Source organism: Carassius auratus, chromosome 47 (assembly GCF_003368295.1).
Source record: "Carassius auratus strain Wakin chromosome 47, ASM336829v1, whole genome shotgun sequence".
NCBI classification, from domain to species: domain Eukaryota; kingdom Metazoa; phylum Chordata; class Actinopteri; order Cypriniformes; family Cyprinidae; genus Carassius; species Carassius auratus.
The window spans coordinates 4054984-4066481 of NC_039289.1; the positions used below are offsets into that span (position 1 = coordinate 4054984).

The 11498-nt window shown below is 33.6% G+C and overlaps 2 protein-coding genes across 2 annotated transcripts; both read left to right on the plus strand.

The window, feature by feature from the left end:
* Positions 1-2895: 2895 nt before the first annotated feature.
* LOC113064532 (amine sulfotransferase-like) lies at positions 2896-7635 on the plus strand. The gene is made up of 4 exons (XM_026235393.1): positions 2896-2989; positions 6697-6791; positions 6913-7093; positions 7349-7635. The coding sequence occupies exons 1-4, from the start codon at positions 2896-2898 to the stop codon at positions 7474-7476; spliced, it is 498 nt and encodes a 165-aa protein (XP_026091178.1). The 3' UTR covers positions 7477-7635.
* A 1206-nt stretch (positions 7636-8841) lies between these two features.
* On the plus strand, positions 8842-11033 carry LOC113064597 (amine sulfotransferase-like). The gene is made up of 6 exons (XM_026235439.1): positions 8842-9073; positions 9265-9467; positions 9540-9666; positions 10209-10303; positions 10405-10585; positions 10841-11033. The coding sequence occupies exons 1-6, from the start codon at positions 8908-8910 to the stop codon at positions 10966-10968; spliced, it is 900 nt and encodes a 299-aa protein (XP_026091224.1). The 5' UTR covers positions 8842-8907; the 3' UTR covers positions 10969-11033.
* The last annotated feature ends 465 nt before the right edge of the window (positions 11034-11498 follow it).

The window sequence follows — 11498 nt, forward strand, 5'->3', positions numbered from 1 at the left end:
AAATCAGAGATGCCCAGGCACACCCTGGCCAGGAAAGGCCCAGGATCGGTTTACGGCCTACCTGAAAAGATCCTTTTAAAACTGCAAGTACATTGCTCCCTAGTATGAACAAAGGCAGACCTTTTCAGACTCTTTATGCATTGAAAAGCCCTTTACGTGCCTCTTGACTTGTGTTTCTGAATGTGAGATTCATTGTAGATATACAGTATTTTGTGCAGACAACAGTGTTGGACAGAGCAGACAAAACGCCTGTATAAACGTCTCAGATCTTTCAAAAAAAAAAAAAAAAGAACAAAAGCCTTCGAACTCAAGTTTACAAACAAACACCAGTGTCTGCAGACGGCAGGTGTGCGGGTTACCATCAACAATCTGAAGAAACAGATTGTTGACTTAACAGACTTAACTTTTCTGTTTATGTGAGGCCTCTTTTATATTCTGGTTGTTTATGAAACACACCAACAGTCAAAAAGACTGAAACACATTATTTACTCCACCTGAAAACAGACTTAAAAAAAGTTTCATTACCTTTCATTTTATTTAAAGGGGGAAAAGGAGTATGAATAATATAAACTTTTCATCTAATATTGAAAAAAAAAATTAAAGTGATTTTTTTTTAAGATTCTTTATAGCTTTTAGAGTTTTTGAATCTTAATGGTCGTGTTGTAAAATTAATTAATTTTTAAAGAACAAATATTCCAATCACTATCTAATTTATTATGAGCATGCATATAGTTTTAAAATATACTCACCCTCAGGCCATCCAAGAAGAAGATTTAAAGAAGTTTATTTATCAACACATATTTGCAGAAATTTATCATTACATCACTTGCTTACCAATAGACCCTCGGCAGTGAATGAGTGCCGTCAGAATGAAAGAGCAAAAACAATATACAAGACATCAAAATATGATTCTATAATCTTTAATGATACTTCCTCCAGTGGTCAATCTCCTGTTGTCATCTCACATCAAAATCCAAGATCATATTTGATTAGACCGGTTTTAGACTGTTTTCACTTGTAAACGGTGCTTGATCTGTGCATATTTCTCTCATGATTCAGACGAAGCAACTTTTCTACTGGAGAAAGCAATTTTATGGATAGAGGACTCATATTTTATCCTTAGCTTTTTAATCCAGATCTATAAATTTCTCCATATCTATAAATAAACATGCTCATCTACATTTTGGATGGGCCCTAAGGGTTATTAAAGTTTAATATAGAAAAAATACAATTAAAAAAAAAATCATTTAGTTTAAGTTTTTAAGTAAAATTTTCATTAAAGTAATAGTTTACCCCCAAAATGAAAATTTGCTGAATTTATTCTCAACCAATTACTCAAAAATTTAGTTCTCAGAGGTGTAGGATTTGATGTATCAGATTGTAGATCATAATCTTAACTCAGATCTTAGTCTAAGAGAAGTTAGCTAATCCTGGTCCTTTTGCATGTTCGGCTCTCCAGAGGAAAGATTAGGTGACCCATGCATCGGAAAAGAGGCGTGGAAAGAGCTCTTGACTCTAGCTTAATATGAGAAGCCAAACAACCCAAAAGTGGGATGAAACCGCTCTGTATTAAAGAGTTGACGCTGCACTGACCTGTCACACTAAATAGCCCAAGGAGGATGTGTTTGCCCACAGTGCTGTTTCATCCCACGTTTAGGTTGTTTGGCTTCCCATAGCTTCCCAGACTCAACAAACCTGACGATCATCATTTCAAACCCAGGCTAATCTAGATGATTATCACCACCAGTGTCAGACTTAACCAAAAAGTAAGGTACGTGGCCGCTTAGGGCCCCCGGGGAATTAGGGGGCCCCATCTGATATTGGCTAAACATGTTTGGTAATTTTATAATTTATCATTTTAAATTTGATAATTTTATGGCATTTGAATCCTTTTTGTTACAATTAATATAATGTCTTCAGCATCAGGTTCAATAATTATTTACTTAAGTTGTGAAGAGGTAAATAAAATATAAACTGAGAGAGAGAGAGTGAACAAAATAAGGGTTAGGTGTAAAAGAGCACATGGTGTTGGGGTCCAATAACATCATTTTTCTTAAGGATCCCAAATCTGGGACCAAGTCTGCCCCTCTGTACACATTCATTAATGCTTAACAGTTTTTTGCTCTAACAGTTTACTTTCAATCAAAAAGTGATTTAAAGTCACATTGATCAAGGAATCCACACAAAAAAAAATCAGGCATCTGATTCAAAAAAACCTGTAAAAAAAATAAAATAATTAAAAATACAAATAAAAATAAAATGGATACCAGAATTGACGACTGAAATATCAAAAGGAAAATGTATTTTCTTTTTTCTTTATTTATTTCTTTTTTTTTTTTTCAAAGACCCAATAGTCAAGAAATTAAGTAAGTTAAATATCCATAGCTGTCTTTGATCCAAGACAGTGTGAAATATGTTTTGACTGGAAAAGATGATGACAATGACAGTTATGCAGCACATAATAGTATTTTTCCCCACCCCAGTTACAATTCTAGAACCTTCTGATATTAGTTTATGTGAAATATTGCTTATTACTAAGATGCTTTAGTTCCCAAAAATGACCAGTGGATGTCAGCAAACACCATCAAGTACAAGTGCATAGTTCATAAATATAATCATTTCAGTGTCAAATCATTTCAACCCTAAAAGTAATCGAGTTGCTCATGTTCCTGTTTGTTTGTTTTTTGTTGAAGTTAGTGTTCGTGCATCGATCTACGATTGCATCCTAATCTTATTTACTTTCAAAAGTTTTCATATGATGGGGTTACCCTGGGACAAAGAGGTAACCTAGAGGTAAACTTTCTTAAATTGCCCCCAACTCTTATTTACAATCGACTTTTTTACTATTGTGTTTTAATTTTCTTTATCATATATTAAAAGAAATGACCTGATGTCATGGTGTCATATTTCCATTTTTCCAACAACATGAAACACCTGGTTTCATCTAAGACCTTCGGTTATATACTGGAAGAATTCTTCACAGGATGCACTAAGAATCTAAATCAAAAGGCCTATATATCCTTTGTGTGTGTGTGTGTGTGTGTGTGTGTGTTATATTAAACACCTAATATTAATAAAAAAAACAATGCATAAAAATAATATTTAAAAACAGTGTATATATGAAAGTAATTTGTTATACAGGAAAATACATGAAATTATATGTATAAAATAAAAATGACATACAAACATTTTACATTATTTATCGCATCTTATCAATTTTCTGTTTTATAAAACAGACACTTTTAATTATAAAAACTATATATATATATATATATATATATATATATATATATATATATATATACAATGTACATTAAATATATAATGTATAAAAAAGATTATATAGGTGTATTATCTATTATCTGTTATCAGTATTAGTTTTATCTAGGTGTAGACCTAGGATTTTTTTTATGTCAGAATGTAGAATAAAATCTGAACTCAGATCTTCAAGTAGTGTAAAAGAAGTCTGCTAATCCTGGTCCTTTTGCATGTTCATCTCTCCAAAGGAAGCATCAGGTGACCCGTGAGAAACATGCTCGACAAACCTAAGCATCTCTGTTTCAAACCCAGGCTCCTAAATCTTGATGTGTATCACACACCCGACCACGCATGTTAACAAGGTGACGGTGTTGGGCTACTCACATGTAACTAAATATTTGCTTCATTTAATCTAATAGGTAGGCATACTGTTCTCCTCTGGCCAGACCAAAGGAACATGATGTGATTTAATTCCAGGTTTCATCACAAGTCAGACTTGGACTGGCATCACTCAGAACACCCCGTTCACATGTTGAAGGGGTCGAAGCAGGCCCACAGGGTCTGTGCAGAGGACTCAATAGTCATTTGGTCAGTTGGTCATTTGTAGTGTGAAAAGAACACCAATGCGACCTCTTTAGTATAGATTGAGGATGGCATAACTTTTAAATAGTTTTTCAACATTGTAATCACCTTTTTTATTTTTCTATTCAGTTCACTTGATTAAAAAAAATCCCCCTATAGTTAAAGGCTTTAACTTAAAATTAATTGCTTAATAATTGTAATTTTTATATTTTATAATTTTTCTAATTGTTATAGGCTGAACTTTCTTGAAATTGTCCTCATTGTTAATTTAACCGTTGCGTACCTTTTAACGTTGTTTATGATGTTAGGCTTAAATTATGCTGAAACTGTCCTATATAAAGAAATATGACAAAAAGATAAATCACATGAAACCTTTCCTTCTGTGTCTGTTTGGGACCGTTTTATTGATATTTAGATTATCTATGGTGGTTCTCAATTAGGAAACTGGGGCCCGAATGGGGCTCAATCAAAATGCAATAATTTTAATAATGTCAAGAAGTAAACTGAAATCACATTTTTTCCTTTATTCCCCTTCGTTCCTGAAACTTAAGAAAAGTTAACTTCAATGAGCCTTGGAACCTCTGATCTAGAATATTATTGAAAATATAAATATGTACCAAAAGCAACCACAATCTGTGCATTACACAAAGTTTTTGCGTTCATATTTGTGATATTATTTGCCTTCTGAAAATAGCATTGACTATTTGAAATGATAATTACAATTTAGGTTGGCACACTGTGTCTGCCGTGAACTAATAAATAACACTTCATCTGACTATTGAGCAACAGCTATTTCTTGCCGTGGATATATCAAGGTCTTGTTCACCATTTACAGTCTTTAGTGTTGCTGATTTGGTTCACTAAGAACTCAAACATAGCTCAGCAGGAATACAAAATGCTTAGTGACAAAATGTTCACTTACAAAGGAACAGTCTATACTTTGGCAGACAATCGTGATCTTACTCCTGAATATGTTGACAGTTTAGCGGATTTTGAAACAAAGGATGATGATGTCTTTGTTGTTACCTTCCCTAAATCTGGTAAGTGCGATGTTAGGATAAAATGCATAAAAATAATGTTTAAGAAAAGTGTATACCGTTAGGAAAAAGTAGTATACTTCAAGTTTATTTTACTAAGTATACTTAAGTAAAGTTCAAGTATATTTTAAAGTATACTTTTATGTAGCAAGTATACAAATATCAGTGTTCTAGTAGTATACATGTAAGTGTTCTGTTTCAATACTCCTTGGGACTAAATTGGCCCACTTTCTAGTATATAGAAGTATACTTTTAAGTATACTCTAAGTATAACAGTATAGCAAACTTTGAGTACACAAATAGTTCACCTCTATGTTTTTAGTTTGAACTGCAATTATACAAAAAGAGAACTTAAAGGTATACTGATAGTTTACTAATTAAATATTTTGTACACTTTGGAGTATAGTCTCAGTAAACTACAGTACTAGTTTAGTAGTTTTATTCTGCAAGTATACTCATAAGTTTTCTTTAAGTAAACTTTACATCATACTTTTAAGTATACTACTATGTCCCTTTTTAGGTTTGAATTTGTATATATTTTGTTGTATGAATATCTGAACATACAAAACATCCAAAGAAAGAACAGGGCATCTGCTTGTAAACAAAAACATGTTATTCTAGCTTCATGCATTCTTTTTTTAAAAACTTAAATGTGGGTACGTTTAATAAAAAAAAGAAAAAATAATTTTGAACAAAAAGCTGAAAAAAGACCATGAATTGGATTCAGAATGATAATCAAAACGTAGATGGAGTCGATCAACACCCCAAAGCTTGACTGTAATTATTGCATCTTCATCTGTCGACATTTTATCCCATAACAGTACAGTTTTGATGCTGTTTAATGTCAGATGATCATGTAACATGTGTAAGTATCTGGTGTTTCTTCTTCACTTGTGTTTTTTTTTTTTTTTTTTTTAATTCTGAGCAAAAGATGTGTACAAGCGCCCTCTACCGTATAATAATGAAAACACAAATTCTAGGAGTATAGCTCAAATATATTTTGACTTTTTGTAAGCGTAAGTCAAGTATACTTAAATGTCATTTTAAATTAACTAAAAGCATACTTTCCTATTTTAAGTTTAAAAGAAGCATACTAATAGCACACTTTAATAAACTTATTTTTTTCTTAAGGGTATAAGTAGTTACTAAAGAAACTACTAAGGAAGATTCAAACTTAAAACTGTTTTTATTAATGTCTACAGATAAATCCAAACAAAGGCAGGTAAGCAAACCACAATCACAACATGGAAAACACCAGACAAATGAACTGAACTAAACTGGAAGTATAAATGGGGTTGAACTAATCAGCTAATTAATGAGACAACATAAGCCACACAGTTTCTGCCAATCTCATTTTAATCTTGAGTACCTAGCAGTATTCAACCCCAGCTCAATCCCAGGCTCCCTCATCTCCAGTATCAAGATCCACGAATAGAGAAAGCCATACTCATCGCAGATGTGGCAGCTGTCTTGGCATCTTATCTGATGATTCTGAACATTTCTGACCCTGGACCACAAAACCAGTCTTAAGTGTCTTAAAATTGAGATTTAAGATTTACATCATCTGAAAGCTGCTAAAAAAGAAGATTTTTATTGATGTATGGTTTATTAGGATCAAACAATATTTGGCCGAGATACAACTGTTTGAAAGTCTGCAATCTGTGGGTGCAAAAAAAATCTAAATGCTGAGAAAATCGCCTTAAAAATTTGTCCAAATGAATTCTTAGCAATGCATATTAGTCATCAAAACTTAAATTTTTTATATATATTTATGGTAGGAAATTTACAAAATATCTTCATGGATGTGTCTGGTTTGCAGTGCTTGGTGGCTGTTGGTTTGATCATGTTAGAGGATGGATCACAAATAAAGACAAATACAACATCCTGATTCTTACTTATGAAGAAATGATCAAGGTGAGACTGGTTTGGCTTATGACCCTTTGAGCTTTCCATCAAACTTTGTTTGGAGTTATTGTATTTCTCTCTAGATATCCAGTATATGAATATCTGTATGAAAAGTACACATTTTTATCAGGACCTCAGATCTGTTGTTGTGAAAATCGGTGAGTTTGTGGGAAAGAGTCTGTCAGACGCAGCGATCAATAAAGTGGTGGAAACAGCCACGTTCAAGCACATGAAGAAAGATCCCTTGGCCAACTATGAATTCCTTCCTCAGACGATCACAGACCATCCGAAGGGACTTTATTTGCGCAAAGGTCAGACAAAAGTTAAATATTAAGAGTTAGTAATTTAAGCATTTTCATATTTCTAAGCATTATTCATTTCCCTTCATGTCTCAATCACGTCTGTGGACAATCGAATCATTATTAATGCAACGTCTCTTCTAGGACTGACAGAAGACTTTTCAAATAAATAATTATTTAAAAGTTCAATATTAAATTTGATAAGTGTGACATATCAGCTGCAATGTGAAAATGTTATATTAATGTTTTCAACCTGCTGTATTACAGGAACAGTTGGGGACTGGAAGAACTCTTTAACCGTGGTTCAGAATGAATATTTTGACCACGTCTATCAGGAAAGAATGAAGGACACACCTCTTAACATGATCTGGGACATCTCAGAATTGCAGGGATGAAAACTCAAGCCGTGAAATCCATTTTACAAATTAATAAAGAGATAACACTATCACGATACTCACAAAAAAGGCATAATATATAAATGGATGTGTTGGCTACACGACCATATCAAAACTGACAACAGTCAGACAATGATGAGTGTATAACTGGCCTTCTGAGCTTTAATACATTACGAAAATAATAGAGAATAATAAATACATGTTTAAGTTAATTTCAGTGGTCATGTGGTGTGAAATTTAAAAGTACAACTATTCCAGTCAGTTTTTGACTTTTTTCTTTACTTCAGCCTCTTGTCTGTTTTGCATCACTCATTCAAAAGAAAACTCTTTTCATTAGAATGAAATATGAAAATCAATTTTGAAATGAACTGTGACTTTCCGCTTTTCAAAATAAAATTGCAATCAAATTAATCAAAATGGGTTCTGAATCCTGTTTCATTAAGACATTTTTTTTATTGCTAAAACTGATTCATCACTCAGAACATCCCTTTCCTTCTGCTTAATGATTGACTACATCACATGGTGAAGGGGTCGAAGCGGGCCACAGGGTCTGTGCAGAGGACTCGTCTGGTTCTCGTGGTGTGATTTGTAGTGTGAAAAGAACACCATTGTGACCTTTTTAAAAGTACTATAGTTTGCGGATGGCCTATCTTTTAAATATTTTTTCAGCATTTTAATCACTTTTTTGATTTTTTTTATTCAAAGAAAAGCTTTCTATATGCATTAAGTTAAAGGCTTTAAATATTATTTCCCTAGGTCCGTTCGCCATGGGGCCCTTTCAAGCATGGGGCCCAGTGCCTGGTGCAACATTTACAACTAGTTATAGATTGAATGTTTTATTCTCTTAGCATATCTAGAACAGTGGTTCTCAAAAGGGGCCCTCAGCAAACCTCCAAGAGGGGCCCCAAAAAGATTTTCAAATATTTCAATGAATAAGTTATTGTTAATATATTAAAATAATTTAACTAAATGGAATTAAAATGCTAGAAATAATACAAATAAAATCAAGATGTAAACTGAAATCAATTGTTCACCCTTCGTTTTTATTTCAGAGCATGCAAGGGGCCTTTGAATATTGTGTTCTACAACAGGGGCCATTAAATTAAAAAAAAGGTTGAAAATCCCTGATCTAGAATATTATTACAAATATAAAGATGTACCACATGCAACCAGTGCATTGCATGTGCATTACACCATGTCTTTGCATTCATATTTGTGATTCCATTGACATTCTGAACTTTACTACTGCATTTATTATATGAAATGATAATATACTGTAAGGTTGACAGCCAAAGTCCAAAGGTCGGCCATGAATTACACAAAAAGAAAAAACCCTTCATATAACTATTGTGTAACAGCTCAGTTCTCAGTGATACTCGCCCTGCATAAATCAAGGTCTTCTTAGCTATTTACACTTTTTACTAGTCGAACATGGCTCAGCAGGAATACAAGATGCTAAGTGACAAAATGTTCACATACAAAGGAACGGTCATGAATCTCGGAGACAATTATGATCTCACTCCTGAATATATTGACAGTTTGTTGGATTTTGAAACAAAGGACGATGATGTCTTTGTTGTTACCTTCCCCAAATCCGGTAAGTCCGATGTTAGGCTGTATTCATGAGATTTCTATTACGTCTGTAGTCCAACTTTCAGCATACTTTTACTTTGCCACAGTTTAAGCTAAAAGAACAGTGTGAACTTTGCATTACCACATTCATGTTTAAAGTTATATACCAAAAATTCAAGGCAAGTCAATTCAAGTCTACCTACGTCACTCTCTAAGGTTCAGTATGGACCCAACGGATCATGACATTAATATACGCTGACGATTTTCCGGACAAAGCCAACCAAATCACATATTACCAGATGCCCTGGCTAGAGTATCGAATAACGGGGAGAGACTACAACACACGTCCATCTCCAAGACTCTTCTGTTCTCATTTACTCCAGCCGCTGATGCCCAAAATGCTGCAAAGACGAGGAAAAGTGTGTATATATCCATCGATCAATGGCTTGATGTCATGCACAGTTTTTTTATACATCTGTCTCTGCTGTCAGGTCATATACGTCATGAGAAACCCTAAAGATGTCATGGTGTCATATTTCCATTTTTCCAACAACATGACAAGCCTGGATTCATCTGAGAACTTCGATGAGATGCTGGAAAAGTTCTTTACAGGATGCAGTAAGAGCCAAAACATTATAGCCTAGGCCTATATATAATTTTAGATATATAGTAGATTAAATAGCTGATTTTTTAATTGTTTTTATGGACTGGTAATATTGACAGTGTTGGACACTGGACAGGCTGAGAATGACTCTTGAGGTACCATGACCAGTTTAAGTCAGGAAACAGCAAGATGGGCCTTTCAGAGTAGGAGATGGAGTTAAAATAAACTCTGAAAACTTACTGCCAGATTCTGGAACATAAATTCTGTGGTGAACATTAATTCTGTGGTGCAAGAGGAGGTGGTTGATCTGTATTAAGCCTTTAAAAATTTTGTTTTAATGTATTCCACAACACTTCAGCTCGTGGTTCTTATTAAGTAAGGGGCATGTTTCAGAATTCTTTACCTTAGCAAAGTATCTGAGAACCTTCTGAAGGTATTTCTGAAGACGAGTTTGCAGTTCTGGAAAATAGTAAAAAAGTAGTTTGCAGATTTTACAATTTGCCTTTTTTTTCTCAGCCTGTTTTTGGTGGCTATGCTGCCTGTTTCTGGTTTGCAGTGCTTGGTGGCTGTTGGTTTGACCACATTAAAGGATGGATCACAAATAAAGACAAATACAACATCCTGATCCTTACTTATGAAGAAATGATCAAGGTGAGACTGGCTTGTCTTATATGACCTTTTGAGCCTTCCATTAAACATTCTTTGGAGTTACTGTATATGAATATTTGTATGACTTTTTTAACTTTTATCAGGACCTGAGATCCGTCATTGTGAAAATCTGTGAGTTTGTGGGAAAGAGTCTGTCAGACGCAGCGATCGATAAAGTGGTGGAAACAGCCACGTTCAAGCACATGAAGAAAGATCCCTTGGCCAACTATGAATCCCTTTCTCTGACTGACACAGACTGTCCAAAAGGACCTTTTTTACGCAAAGGTCAGACAAAAGCGAAAAATTATGAGTTGGTAATTTAAGCATTTTCATATTTCTAAGCATTATTCATTTCCCTTCATGTCTCAATCGGGTCTGTGGACAATCTAATCATTTTTAACACAACATCTCTTCAAGGAGTGACAGAAGACTTTTCAAATAAATCATTATTTAAAAGTTCAGTATTAAATGTGATAAGTGTGACATATCAGCTGCAGTGGGAAAATGTTATATTAATGTTTTCAACCTGCTGTATTACAGGAACAGTTGGGGACTGGAAGAACTCTTTAACCGTGGTTCAGAATGAATATTTTGACCACGTCTATCAGGAAAGAATGAAGGACACACCTCTTAACATGATCTGGGACATCTCAGAATTACAGGGATGAAAACTTAAGCTGTTAAATCCATTTTACAAACTAATAAAGCACTATCAAAATAATAAAGGGAAGGCATAATGTGTGAATGGATGTGTTGGCTACAGGACCATATCAAAACTGACAGCAGATAACAACAGGGCTATTTTGAACAATGAATTTCCAGTCTGTAAATTTCAGCCTATTTTATATTTGATCAGTGTAATAATTTTTTCAATTTATGTTGTAAATGTTAAACAAACAAACGAATGAAATAATTGGCTACTAATGTAAATCGCAAAATTTAAAGTCATTATTCCCAAAATATTAATTGTAACTCCCATCTCATTATTGTTTTGAAAGACTTAGAAATACGTATATATTTTTAAATGAAAGGACTTGGTTTGGAAAGTCACTTTGCATACTAAAATTAGAATTAAATCTAACATAATATTACATTTAATTCCAAAATACTGATTTATTATTATTAGTGGTGCTTATCCGGATTAGTATGGATGGATTTACAAAGCTATCGTATTAAATAAAATAAATAGAAATATAAA

What these genes read in the sequence shown, in the direction of transcription:
- LOC113064597 (XM_026235439.1), top strand. Translation starts at nt 8,908, where the DNA reads ATGGCTCAGCAGGAATACAAGATGCTAAGTGACAAAATGTTCACATAC. An exon ending in TGCTGCAAAGACGAGGAAAA is followed by an intron (nt 9,468 to 9,539) that starts GTGTGTATATAT and finishes CTCTGCTGTCAG; the next exon opens with GTCATATACGTCATGAGAAA. An exon ending in AAAGTTCTTTACAGGATGCA is followed by an intron (nt 9,667 to 10,208) that starts GTAAGAGCCAAA and finishes TCTGGTTTGCAG; the next exon opens with TGCTTGGTGGCTGTTGGTTT.
- LOC113064532 (XM_026235393.1), top strand. Translation starts at nt 2,896, where the DNA reads ATGGTGTCATATTTCCATTTTTCCAACAACATGAAACACCTGGTTTCA. An exon ending in CTTATGAAGAAATGATCAAG is followed by an intron (nt 6,792 to 6,912) that starts GTGAGACTGGTT and finishes CATTTTTATCAG; the next exon opens with GACCTCAGATCTGTTGTTGT. An exon ending in GGGACTTTATTTGCGCAAAG is followed by an intron (nt 7,094 to 7,348) that starts GTCAGACAAAAG and finishes GCTGTATTACAG; the next exon opens with GAACAGTTGGGGACTGGAAG.